This window comes from Monocercomonoides exilis, assembly GCF_001643675.1.
Source record: "Monocercomonoides exilis strain PA203 chromosome Unknown scaffold7-2047599, whole genome shotgun sequence".
NCBI classification, from domain to species: Eukaryota; Preaxostyla; order Oxymonadida; family Polymastigidae; genus Monocercomonoides; species Monocercomonoides exilis.
In genome coordinates, this window is record NW_027150552.1 from 1,819,556 (window position 1) to 1,833,656 (window position 14,101).

A 14,101-nucleotide genomic window follows, 5' to 3' on the forward strand; every position below is an offset into this window, starting at 1 on the left:
GAATGCGACAATGTGTTTTGCAATAATGTTGAAAAAGCAAAGAGCATGATTGAGTTTTGTGCAACGAACACATCATTCGAGAAATCACATGATCCGATAAGAGACAAAACATTCTCCAGTTCTCTGGACACATTCGACAACGGAATGATTGAATATGAAAGCTGCTCATTCATTAATTGCACATCCTCCATACGCAATGGAAGTGCGATTTGTATTAAAGGAAGTGCATCACTGACTCTCGTGAGTTGTTTGTTTGAGAATTGCTCAATCACTTACAGTGGAGATGAATACCCACGAGGAGGAGCTGTTTATTGTACTGGTTCAGGAAATAGTGTTACCATCAACACGACTTTTGAAAGGTGTTGGTGCAATTGTCCTTCACGATGTCCTTATGGTGGTGCAATATCAATTTTTCAAAAAAACCCATTTCTGAAAAAATGTGTTTTTCACAATTGCAACTCATCTCACGGAGGGGGTGCGTTGAATGTTGAGAAACACACAAAATTGGATTAATTGGTTGTGAATTTGAAAAAAACACTGCGATATTGAGATCTGGTTCAATTCATGTGAATGCTGGAACATCTACAAACTATGAGAATTGCCTATTTAAAGATTCAAAAGTGAACGAAGGGAGTGCAGGAACAATTACCAATGCAGTAAATGAAAAAACAATTTGCCTATTTTTGTTTTGCTTATTCGCGAACAACACTTCATTTAATAGTGAAGGGCATGATATATGCATTATGGGCAATGGAACAGAACGGGTGTTGCAAGAATGGATTGTTTACTCCTATTCGACATCGGAGTCAGCAGGGCGGGTGTATTGTGGAGAACTAAAGCAAGGATGGCTGCCAGATGTTCCAGAAATACAAAATCCTCTTCAAATAGATTTAACTGGTGGAAAGGATGTAATGGGATGTGGGACAAGCAACAGTAGATCCAAGACCATTGGCTTTGCTTTGACACAGTGGGTGAGCTACAAACATTCAGCGATTGTGGTGTGCAGTTCAGAATTAGTGGAGAGCAATATCAGCGTATTTGGGCTTGAAATCCAATTTGAAAAGGACAATGCAGTGACAGATGTGACAGTGTCATCGAATGTTGGAAGCGGGTGTCTATTCAGCGTTGGAAGCGGGAGTCTGGTGCTGGACAGGTGGACGATTGTTCATGATTCAGAGAAATCTCGAGATGGGTCTCTGTTCATTGTTGAAGGGTTTTATGGGCTGATTGATCTGAAGGTGTGTTCAATCCGTGCAGATTCAATGGATGCTTCGTTTGCCAAACCGCTTTTTGTTGCAGAAATGGGAGAGATAATTCTTGAAGGCTGTTCCATTGAGGGTGTGTGCTTGGGGACGTGCAGTCTGTTTGCCTTGGAGAAGGAAGGAAACATTGATGTGAGAAACGGAAGCATCACAAGGATTCATCGAATGGAAGGAAATGGAGCAATTGTTGAGAAGATACTTCAGAGTGGGGAGACATGTGATTTGTGGAACACCACGATAAGCGAGTGCAAATGCATGAATGGAAATGGTGGAGCGCTGTGGGTGAAAACAACAGAAGGAAGCCACTTGCACATCAGCTCAGGAAACAAAGCGATGAAAGTGATGAATTGTGTGGCACAATGCAATGAGCCGGATGGAAGTGCGGGAAAGAGCAAAGGAGGAGGGATATATTTGCAGTTGGAGAATGCAGATGATGACTTTGAGATTGTGAATCCGCAGTTTGAGGGGAATAGTGCCACCTGGGGAAACCATCTGTTCATTGCATCGCCAAGCCTGAAGATAAGCGTGATTCAGCAGCGCCTGCCATTCTATCCAAACTTTTTTGGGGAGAAAGATATCGAAGGCGAAGATGGAGCAACTCCGAACATTGCAATCCCACTTGTGTTCTATCTTCTTCCACAAGAAGCGAGAGTGAGTGTTGGGGATGGGGGATTTGATGTGAGTGCTTGTGGATTTGTGAAGTATCCGTGCCGTTCGCTGGATTATGGGTTTGGGCAAGAAAGCAGCAGCAACTCGATACTGTTCAACAAAAGCTACATATGGGGAGAGTGTTTCAGGCTGGATAGACAAAAAGGGTATATCATGAGCGGGGTGGAAGGGAAGTCGGAGGTGAAGATGGTTGGAAACGAAAGCCGCCTGTATGAGATGGTGGAGATTCGGAGCAGTGTGAAGATCACCTTGGTGGCGTTTGTTCTGGAGCAGAGTCTGAAGCAGCAGCAGACAAGTGTGTTTATTGTTGAAGAAGGAGTAGAAAGCTCATTGGAAATCATATCTTCTTCAGTGAAAGGAAGTTCGAATGAGCAGACCATCCCGTTCTGTTTTGTTTGTGTGAAGAATGGCAGGACGCTTCTGAGCAATGTTGGAGTGGAGAAACTGAGCTTCTCGGCTCAGCCATTTCTGGCTTGTGATGGCTCAAATGCTGAGATATCGATGATTCAAGCAGTTTTCATGGATGTTGTTTGGACAGGGGAGCATGGACTGATTGAGATCAGCAACGGATCGATTGCAAAAATAAGCACAAGCAGATTTGAGAGTGAACATGGAAGCACACAGCCAGCGATTGTTGCTTATAGAGCCAAAAGTGTTCTTGTGAATGAGACGAACACGAGTGGATTGGAAGTGGAAACGGGAGATGGGTGTTTTATTCGTGGAATTGTGGGAGCAGGATGTGAGGCGAATGTGGAAGGCGGAAATGTGAGTGGGAAATGCACAAAAGGAAATGGTGGAGCAATTTGGCTGATGATAGAGAGCGGAGGAATTGTTCATGTTGGAAAGAGCTCGCTGGTGCAAGTGAGCAAGAGCGAAGCACGTTACTCATCTGGGAGTGGGGGGTTAGGTGGAGGAATTTTCGCTGAGGTGAAGAACAGCGGAGTGGATTTTGTGCTGCAGGCTCTGGAGTTTGCTGAATGCCATGCAGATTTGCATGGCCACAGTGTGTTTTTGAGAGCACCGAACTTCACAATATCAGTAACGAATATAACCTTTGAGTTCTGCAGAGACACCACGAATGAAGATGAGCTTGTGGGATATGAAGGAGGAGACGACACATATGCCATCCCTTTGGTTTTGTATTTGAGGGGAGCACCGCTTCCAGTGATTGTCGGGGGAGATAACAAAAAGGACTTTGACCGATGTGGATACGAAGGACATGGCTGTGCAACAATGGACTTTGTCATATCGCGATGGGCAAGCACTGATGGGTTGAGAGCAGCGATCGCGAGTGCTGTTCCACTGAGTTCTGAGGCGAATCTGTCTCAAGGAACATTTGAGTTCAACGGAACATCAGTCAACTCGCAGATAGATGTTCGAGAGAATGCAGATAAAAAGCAAGATGGAATGATTGAGACAAGCAGCGCGTGTGTGATCAAAGGGGTGAAGATTGTTGTGCCTTCTGGGCTGGGCGGAAGACTGTCTCTGATGTTCACACGAGAAGGGAGTCTGAGGGTGGATTCATGCAGTTTAGGTATTCGGTTGTCGCTTTCAGTGGCATACTCATTGTTTATGTGCACAGGCGGAACACTCACTTTGTGGGGTGTAGTCATGAGAGATATCACATTCAATTCTGGTTCAGCAGTGTGGATGTCAGAGGAAGGTGGCTGTGAGATCGTGGAGTGCACAATGACGAATGTGAAGGGATCAGGAACATCAGAAGGAACGGTATCATATTCATCGAGAGGAGTCTTGAATGTGGAGAACACAACAATGGTAGAAGAAGGGGTTGCAGATGACACTTGCAAGACACTGTTGTTCGACAATATGGGGAAAGACATGCATATGAGAAACTGCTCGTTCTGCAACTTGACGAGAAGTTGGGTGAGTGGATGTGGGCTGTCTGGGAAGTTGGATGAAGGGATGGAGCTGGTGCTGAATGGAGTTCGCTGGGAAAACTGCTCTGTTCATGGAGGGAGCGGGGGAGGATGTTTTCTGGAGCTATCAAAAACAGCAGTTCTGCGAATTGGAGGAAGTGGCGATGAAAGACTTGCAGAAAAATGCAGGGCGCTGAATGGTGATGCATCAGATGCATCAGATGCATCAGATTCATTGAGTGGAGTTGGTGGAGGGATGGTTGTGAAATGTGTTGATGGAGGGAGGAATTTTGCATTGAAAGATGTGCAGTTTGGAAAGGAAGAGAATGCGAACGAGGCAGAAAATGGAGGAAACAACATGTTTGTGATGTGTGGGAATCTGTCAGATGTGGTGAATGTCAACTCGCTGAATTTTGACTTTCCGAAGGCTGTTGAAGAGAGGCCGATCCTGGAAGATATGATGGGGATGGAAAATGGAGAGAATGAGAAGCTGATTCCACTGGTGGTATTTTTCCGTCAAAGCATCGGAGGTGTGTATGTGGGGAAGAAGGGATGCAACTACCGGTTGTGTGGGTTCGAAGATTATCCGTGTGAGGGAATAGAATATGCAGCCACACGGCGAGCGAGTGATGCAAATGTTGAGATTGTGCTTCTTCGAGATTTTGTGTTTGATAACACTCTGGTGCTTGACGCACAAGAAATGATGATAAAGGTGCAGGGAGATGAAAGGGATCGAGCAGTGATTGAGAATGGAGAGGGAGACTCAGACAGCATGATTGAGACAAAGAAAAACACGAGTTTTGAGTGCATTTGGTTCTGTGTGCCTCAATCGTTTGCATCTCACAGAATAAGTTTTCTGAAGTGCACAGAATGTTCTTTGAAGCTGAAGGAGTGCTCTGTGAAGAGCGAATCAGGAGAGATGAACTATTCGTTTGTGAGTGTGCAAGGGGGAGAGCTGACAATGGAGGGATTTTCTGTGAAAGGGGTTTGTGTGGATGGTCATGGATTGGTGGAAGCAAGTGGTGTTGGTTCAAAAATGGAGCTGAGCGAAGCGAATCTGGAGAATGTGTCAGCTGTTGGGTTTGAAGGGGTGTTGAGCGGAAGAAGGTGCTCATCACTCAAAGTGAGCAACACTTGGATGAATATGTCAACTCTTTCTGATTGCACAATGATCAGATTTGTGGAGTGTGAAGCCGTTGAAATGAGGGGTGTGAATGTGTGGAATATCAGCAGGCAAGCAGGGGATGGAGGAGCATTTGTTGGGGAAGTGGGAGAAGGAGGGAAATGTGAAATAGTGGGGAGCACATTCAACAACGTGAGTTGTTTGGAGCACAACGGGAGAGGAGGGTGCGGATATGCAGAGGTGAAAGCAGGAGGAACACTGAATGTTGAAGACAACTGTTTTGAAGGGAATGGAGTGTCGGGAGAAGAGAGCTTTGGAGGAGGATTGTATCTGAAGTTTTGTGCTGTGAGCGTGGAGTACAGCATGAAGCAGAACGAGTTTGTGGACAACAGGGCAGGAATCGGGAAAGATGTTTATGTTGTGTGCCCTCAGCCGCGAAAGATGCTGCGTCTGGAGCTGTGGGAAGAGACAGTTAAGGAGTCTGATGAGAGAGAACGGTTCTGGGTGTATGATGACACTTCAGGAGCAGTTATCAGTTCATCGATATTGGTGATGCTGTTTCCAGCAGGAGAAGAGATTGTTTTTGTGAATGGGTTGTTCCAGAACAACAACGGATGTGGGCACGAGGAAATGCCGTGCAGAGATGTGGAATATGCATTCAAGTTTGTGATTGAATTGCACACAACAATCCGCTTGGCAGGAAACACGTTTCTGGAAGGGGTTATTGATGCGAACAAGACACTCACAGTTGATGGAACGAACAACACGAAGCCTGAGCAGGAGATTAAGCCAGGTGGTCAGCTGTGTGTTTCTGATGCAGAAGTTGTGCTTTCTCTGCGAGGACTGCATTTCAAGATGATTTCAGAAACAGAAACAATTTCCAATTCTGTTGTTTCAGCTTCTGCTTTGCAAGCCTTGAATTCAGTGAGTTCGGTTCTGATGGTCAGCCAAGGAAGATGTGCAGTTGTGAATTGTTTGTTTGGAGAAGAAGGAGAGGGAAGAGAGGAAGTTGAAAGGTGGATTGTGCAAGAGAATGGTGGATCAGTTGAGCTGAGTTCTGTGAAGTTTGCTGGATTGGGATTTGGAGGCAGCTGGGGAATGGTGTTTTGCGAGGGAGGAGAGTTCACATGCCGAAACACATCAATCTCACAAATCTCAGCAGGAGAGGCGAGCTTGTTTGTGAGTGGAGATCATGCGAAGTGGAAGTTCAAAGCAGTGAATGTGAGTGCGGTGAATGCGATTAATGGGCGTATTGTCACTCTGAACAAGGGATCTGGATTGACAATGAGTGATGGATGTGTGGTTGAAGGGTGCGGAGCGAGCACGAAGAATGGGAGTTTTGGGTTGTGCGAAATGAGTGAGGAAAATGAGCTGAGGATCGAAAACGTGCAGATGAGCAGCTGGGTGAGTGATGTTGGAAGAGGATATGGAGGATGCCTGTTTGTTGCAATGAGTGAAGGATATGCCAACAACTACCTGTTCAGAGGTGTTGGCTTCAAGGAAAACAATGCATTTGCGGGGAAAGACATGTTTGTGGAGTGTGTTGAGCTGAACTCATCCATCCTCTCGGACAGATTCCGCATCGAGTTGACAAGTGGGAGCGATGAGAGCACTGTTGATGTGAAGGGGGTGGACACATCCAGATTTGAAGATCCAGTGGATCTGAGTCTGTTTCTGGTTCAGGCACACCTTGCGACTGTTGTTGTGTCGAGTGAAGGATACGATATGGTTGGTTGTGGTGAGGAAGCACATCCGTGCCATTCGTTTAGGCGCGGGTACAGCAACACATTGGAGGGAGCAGAGAAGAGGGAGCTGCACATCCAGAATGTGGCTGAAGTCGACCGAGGATATGATGTGTCATCGTTTGTGATTGACTCGCTGCTTGAAGGAGAGGAATGCAAGCTTCGTGTTTCAGGTGAATTGCAGAACGGAGCGTTGGATGGTGTGTTTGTGAATTCAAAAGCAGCAGAATTTCGCTCGATTGATTTCCAGATACCCTCTTCAATGATATCTACAATCTAGGCGATCTTTGTGTCATCTTCAACAAGTGCCGAACTGATGATGATCCACTGCTCGATCAGCGAAAGCAGTGGAATGTTGACAGATTATGGAATTGTGAAAGTGATGGGAGGGAGGCTTATCATTGAAAACTGTTCTTTCACCTCACTGACAGAGCATTCGCATGCACCCTTTGCAGTTCAAGGCTCGCTGAGAGCAGAAAACTGCACACTCACAAAAGCGAAATCGAGAACAGGGAGGGAAGGAGGGCTGATGTGCATCAGACTGGGAAGCAGTGACTGTGCAAAAGTGGATGGGTGCAGGATGGAAGGATGCGAGTGCAAGGCAGAGAATGGGAAAGGAGGAGCGATGTTTGTTGATGGGAGTGAAGCGACAGAGCCCAAGTGCATTTCATTGAACGGCACATTCTTTTTGTCAAATCTCGCAGCAATTGGAAAGCATCTGTATTTTGGATGCCGGGATCTGAACACCACAGTGACAACAGAGACATTCAATCTCTCATTGAGCGAGATGGAAAGTGATGATAACGATCTGATGGGAGCAGATCCAATCCACGGGGAAACATCACTGTTTCGGTTTCTGGTGGAGTTCAGAAGCAGCACAGTGCATGTGGGAGCAGGAGGATATGACTTGTTGCGGTGTGGAAGCGCCGAGGATCCGTGCAAGAACTGGAGATATGGCATTGCGCATTTGTTGACTGAGACAAATGAGAAAACGATTGTTGTGTCTGGAGAGTGCAGATATGAGGAGGATGGGATTCTGTCAGACTTCGAGGTGAAATCAGCTGGTGCTGAAAACGAGGAGCAATCAATGGCAAGCCTGATCATCGAGTGCTCTGGAGAGGAGGGCGTGGATGTGTGCATGCGAAACACAAGGAAACTGAGGTTTGAGTGGATCTCATTTGTTGTGAGAGAGGGGTTTGTGAATGAAAGAGGGGGAGTGATTGTGAGCGAGGGAGAGGAACTGCAGATGACTGATAGTGGAGTCAGCACGATAGTGTCAGCATCCCAAGTCAGCGGGATTTCATTTGCAGTGGCGATGAGAGGAAGTGTGATTGTGAAAAGACTGTCTGTGGTGAGCTCATCGATTGGAAAGTGTCTGTTTGAAGTGGCAGTGGATGTGGGATGCGTGATAGAGGGATTCAAAGCAGAGATGGTTGAAATGAGAGATGGAAGCATCATTGGGACACGAGACAAACAAGCGGGAGAGATGCAGATAGGGAATGGAAGATCGACCATCACTGTGGTGAAAAGCGAATTCAAGAACATCACGAACAATGGTGGAAATGGATGTGTTTTTGATCTTGGGGAGAGCAGCAGTGCAACAGCACTGGGTGTTAATGCGAGTGTGTTTGAGATGTGCATGAGCAGCAATTCGCCGAAGGGAGGGGCAATCCATTTTTGCATGGGCTCAGGAGGATATCTGCATGTGAGAGGCACATCGATCACGCTGAGCAGCTGCTCGGCTCAGAGCGGATGGGGAGGAGGGGTGTATGTTGCGGCAGTCTTTGCAGGAGACCTGGACATGATGTTCAAGAGTATTGTGTTTGGCTCGAACATTGCACACATCGGAAGAGATCTGTTTGTGGAGTGCTACAACATCAAGGAGCAGATCAACGAGACGCAGTTCCTGTTTGATCTGCGGGAATCGAAGTACAACAGGCTGAATGCGATATATGGGATCGACCGAACAGAGCTGTGCGGAGAGCCGGTGAACCTGATTGAGTTCATTGTGATATATCAGAATGACACGATATTCACAACCTCAGACAGAGAAGTGGCCAGCGAAGACAGCAGGAACTGTGGCTCGCAGATGCTTCCGTGTGCATCGCTTGGATTTGCTGCCAGCCACCTCACACACGATTTTGAAAGTCAGATTGTTGTGATTGGGGAAGGGCTCATCAAGGGTGAGCTGGATGTGACAGACGCGTCAATAAGATCGAGAACAACCACAGCAGCATATCTTCGGCTGAACACACATTTGGAGAGTACTCGTCCGTGTGTGGTGTTGTGCACCGAATCAGTTGTTTTTCGGGGGATATCTTTTGTTGTGGATCCGGAGTTTCTGAAGAATCATTTCCGCTTTGTTGAGTGTGGCCAAGGGAAAACAGAAATGACGAAGTGCACATTCAGCGGAACAGCAAATGAGCACAAGAATGCACTTGCGATGAATGCAACGCTGTTGTATGTTTCCTCAGGGGGTTATCTGGAGTTGGAGAATGCAACATTGAGCCATGTAACATCATCGTCTCCAATGATTACATGCGAGCAGAAATCGAAACTGAGTTGCACATCATTGGTGATGGCTTCGCTCGAATGCTCAATGGGGTTGATAACAGCAAAGAATTGTGAGATGATTGCAATCGAAAAGAGCGAATGTCGAGATGTTGTGTGTGATGGTGGGGCATTATTTGCTTTGGAGGGAGAAAATGACAGAAAAGAAAGTGAAGATGCAAGGAATAAATGCGAGTGTGCATTTTCTGTGTGTTCAATTGAAAACATCACAATGACAGCTGGAATGGGAGCAGTGTTATTTGCGAATTGTTTAGGGAGTCTGCGAATGCAGAACATATCGTTCGCCAAATGTGCATCAAGAGAGCAGAAAGGGAAGATGTTGCGAAGTGAAAGAAGCAATGCTGTGGAGTTGGAGTCGTGCACATTCAGCGGAGATGAGGCAGAAAGAGAGTCTGAATTGAATGCATCGGGAAAAGAAATGTGTGAGTGGAATGGATCAGTTGTCCATTTTGAGGATTCATCTGTTGTTGTTAAAGACACAGCAATCAAAAATGCGAAAGATGGAGGAATGTCAATTTCTGGAGGAGACGTGAGAATTGAAAGGGGAGAGTTTTTGAACAACAATCCAGACATTGTGAAGTTTCCATCTGTCAGGAGAAATATCATCTGCTCGGATGCAGGGTTGGTGAACATTGAGAGTTTGAAGGGAGGAGATGGAATGAAGGACAATAGTTCTCTTTGGTTTCTGAACGAAGGATGCAGAGTTGAAGGAATAGTATCTGAGAGGAGTTCAACTCTGTTTATTCCGGTTTTAGAGGAAGTGAAGAGCGAGGAGAAGGGAAGTGTTGTGGAGCTTCGGTTTTTGGGGAGTGTTCTGATTCCATGCGAGTTGTCGTTCAAAGTGAGCACATGGATTGGAGATGCTGAAGCTGTTGAGCGGCATGAATTTTCAGAAGCTGACTTTGTTTCAGAGAAGGAAGTGAGGGGATCAATATCATCATCTGCAATCGTGTCGGTGCCAAATGAGGCAGAAGTTTCGGTTGCGATTGTGTTTGGAGGGAAGGAAGCACAGCATTGCACCACTCTGTTTGTTCTGAAGAATAGAACAGAAGAACAGACGAGCAATAATGATTATTTAGCAAAAGGAAAAACTGAAAATCATTTTTCTTGGATCACTGTAATGTTGATGGTGATTTTGTTTCTTGTTTTTATTGTTGCAGTCGCATTTATCGTCAGATGGAAGAAAGCAAAGAACAGAACAAAAGAACTGGAAGAGATTGTGAATGACACAGTGAGAAAGGATCCGAAAGCATTTGAGATGGTGACGATGGAGATTTCATCAGAAGATCAGTGGAGAAGAGCAGAAAGGGAGGCAGAGAAGAAGAATGAAGAAAGGATCAAGAAGAGGGTGTATGAGACGAATATGGAGCATTCAGAGTCATCGGAGCATTTATTATCTGAGAGCGGATCAACTGAATACATCCTTGGGAGAGACTCAGACAAGATTCCCAGTTGGATGTTGGAAAAAGATGAAGAAGAAGAGATAAGGAAGAGAACACCTTCGCCATCTATTTCATCCACTTCAACGACTGATTCAGATTCGACTTTTGTTCGAGGGGAGGATTTGTGCCCGACCACTTCATCCATGTCAAACTTGGTGGATGCAATGAGCTGTTCGTCTCCGTACGTGAAACTGATTGTGGACTTGAGGGATTCACTGTTCATGCTGCTTCATGGTAGGAACGAGAAGAAGGAGATGGCGATTGGGACACTGATGGAGCGGGAAGTGACAGGGGCGCATCTGCTGTTCTGGGTGGTGCATGGAGCGCTCCACTCGTTTGAGGATGATAAATATTATCTTCCTTCTCTGGCGAATCTGAGCCCTCACATTATCCTGTTTTCTGAACACATGGAAATCGCCATCGCTCTCCACTCGGACTTCTCTTCTGATGATTCTGATTCCTCCTCCACTTCCATATCGTCTTCCACCATCATCACATCTTCGTCTGCTTGCTCGTCGTCGAATAGAAATGGGAAGGATTCCCCACCACCCTCATCTGCGTTTGAGGAAGATGGATACTACAGAAAAGAGTGTTTGAGGTGGAAGGCGCCAGAGCTGCAGATGAACAAGAAGATGAGTGCAACAAAAGAGTCGGTGGCATTCTCAATTGGGATGATGCTGTGGGAGTGTCTATCCCTGAAAATTCCATTTGAAGAGTATGAGGGAGATGCGGCAGGGCAGAAGATTGCGAATGGAGAGCGGCCAAATATGGGTGTGATATCGGGGAGCAGGCAGGCAGGGCTGGTGGCAGCAGCTTTGCTGCAGCATGGAAGAGACAGAATAACGCTTTGCGATGTGAAGAAGGAGCTGATCAAGTTCTTCTCGAAGAATGAGGTCACACTCACGATGTCAGATGCGATAATTGATGAGGAGCAGGAGGATGACAGCAAGGCAAACAATTCGACAGCAAGTTTCAGCAAAAGTGGGGAAAGCAGCGCTTAAAGGAGGCAGTAGTTGTTGAGATACCAAAATTAGGTTCATAACACCAAAAAAACAGTAAACTTTTGGTGCAGGATGGAACGGATGAATGGATTGAGAAGAGTGATTTGTTGGTGAATCTGTGAGTTGCCTTGAGGCAATCATTTTCTCACAGATTAGTCCAACAGGTCACAGGGTAATTTGGAAGCCAGACTTTTGTTGCTGATAAAGCATCGTCGCATCATTAGTATTTAAGAATTATATTTTTTTAATTTTTCTTTTGTTTTTATTTTTGTGAGGAGATTTATAAGCTATCACAAAGCTGTGGTGAACAACAAAAAGAGGAATTTGCGTGGAGTTCTTGAGCACAGATCTATTTTTGCGTTTTTGTGTTTGATGTGTCGTGCGATGAGTTTCCTTTAAAATACACTTTTTTCCATATCTTCTTTCCATTCATTTTTTCGTTTTGTTCAGAAACTGCTTTTATGGAGAATAATTGAGCACCTCTTTTATTTTGGGACTGTTTTGGAGAGCACACAAATCTTGAGATTAAGAAATAAATGTTATGTTTTGGGATTTTCATAATTTGCGTGGATAAATGTTTTATTGCTATCATTGTCATTTCACGAAACAAAAGCAATTACTGAGTGAAATGTTATTGCAAAAATGTTCAGTTAGGATATAATTTGCTTCCTTGAAATTAAGCCGTCACATGAATTATTGAATTGTTTTAATAACTTGTTGAAAAAGAAAATGGAATCAAATGTCATGTTGAATGAAAACTTCAGGAATGATATATATTAGAGTTCTGTTTTTAAAGGTGTCATTGATTTGAACAAAGCCTGAAACCCTTGAAACATTGTTTTTCTTATTCAAATTCAAGATTCAAAACGAAAATTGCCTTTGTTTTGATACTTATTATTTTTTGGGCATTTGAAAGTGTTTTGAAACAGGTGTATTATTTTTTTCAATGTTTCACAACGATGAAAAAAGAACGTGTTTTAAAATGAGATTCAAAACAAAGCATGGCTGAAAATTAGAAAAAAATCAAGTTGATTTTCTTTTATAAATAATATTTCATCTCGCATTAGAAAAGAAAAATTATGAAAGAAAATATTTCCTCATATCATATTCATTCTTATATTTCCACAAAGATACTGATCATCTGACTCTTGCACTCTTATGGATTCTTCAGAATTCATTGGAAGACATTTATTTGCCACAGATGAATCTGATGGATGATGCCCACATGTTTCAGATGACATTCTTTGAATTCTTGGACAAGGAGATCCACAAACAGGATATGGGTCATTCTTTTATAAAAAGTCGCTAATGGTTTGTTTTGGGGTTTAATAAAATTGAACATTTTTTGACCTATTTTTTCTTTAAATAATGTATACTGTATAACTTATAGAATTTGAATTCACAAACCTATTTGATACGAGAAAAAGTGCATGCTGTAGAAATCTGATTGATAAAAAACAAAAAACGATCAAATGGGGGGAAAATACGGTCTTTCAAGCTTTTTTTGCACAAGGCATTAAAAAATTACTTCACTCATAACATATTTTCACTTACTCAGATTTTGAAACTAATTTGTTTTTCATATCCTAAAACATGCATCGTTGAAATCAAAACATAAAGTTTTCCAACATTTCACAAATGTCAAAAAATGGACCTATTTTGGTTGTGTTTTTTGATCAAAAAAAGTCAAAGAAAAGTGCATATTTTTTCAATGAAAAAACCTGAAGCAAAATATCTTGTCCCACATAAGGAACATTTTTATTAAATCATTAAATTAAACATTTGCGACTTCTCAAAAAGAATGATCCTAATGAACAGTTCGAATAATTGATTTTCAGCGAGAAGAAACAGAAGAATCAAAAGGAACAAATTGTGATCTTTCTGTGCAATTCTTGAAATGCGTTATTTTTTGAACAGTTCCTAAAGAAAATTCAATAAGTGATAAAAGAAATCACATGTGGGTGATTATTCTTGTAATCAAACATTTTTTTGTGAAGTGTGAAATTTTCTAATTAACAGTTATTCGCAAAAGATTTTTTTAAAAGGATGACGTGCTTTTTAATCATTATCTTTCACATGCTTGTTTTCGCAGAAAGACAGAGAAGTTCATTTCTGATTTCAATATAAGCATTTGATTGATTTCGAAGAATCTTTGCAATATTATCAATACGAAATTTTTGAAAGAAAAAACATGAAATCAAAAAGAATGGCACATCAAATTTTTTTTAGCACTGTGATTATTAACTACAGTGAACCAATGAAAAAAGTCCTAAAATGTTCTTGCACACAAAAATATGACAGTAGCCAATGTTGATAATATCCAATAGATTATGAACGGCTTTGACTGTAATCGTTTTTCTCTTTTTCTTTTTCTTTCTTTTAATTTTTATTTTTATTTTTATTTTAATTTTATT

The 14,101-nt window shown here is 43.3% G+C and overlaps 2 protein-coding genes across 2 annotated transcripts; both read left to right on the top strand.

Annotated features, from left to right (window-relative positions):
* Window positions 1-743: 743 nt before the first annotated feature.
* On the top strand, window positions 744-6,953 carry MONOS_2014 (uncharacterized protein; the record flags this gene model as incomplete). Its single annotated transcript, XM_067871904.1, has 1 exon — window positions 744-6,953. The coding sequence occupies one exon, from the start codon at window positions 744-746 to the stop codon at window positions 6,951-6,953; it is 6,210 nt and encodes a 2,069-aa protein (XP_067733605.1).
* Window positions 6,954-6,989: 36 nt separating this feature from the next.
* On the top strand, window positions 6,990-12,515 carry MONOS_2015 (uncharacterized protein; the record flags this gene model as incomplete). The annotated part of the gene is made up of 1 exon (XM_067871905.1): window positions 6,990-12,515. The coding sequence occupies one exon, from the start codon at window positions 6,990-6,992 to the stop codon at window positions 11,685-11,687; it is 4,698 nt and encodes a 1,565-aa protein (XP_067733606.1). The 3' UTR covers window positions 11,688-12,515.
* Between the last annotated feature and the right edge of the window lie 1,586 nt (window positions 12,516-14,101).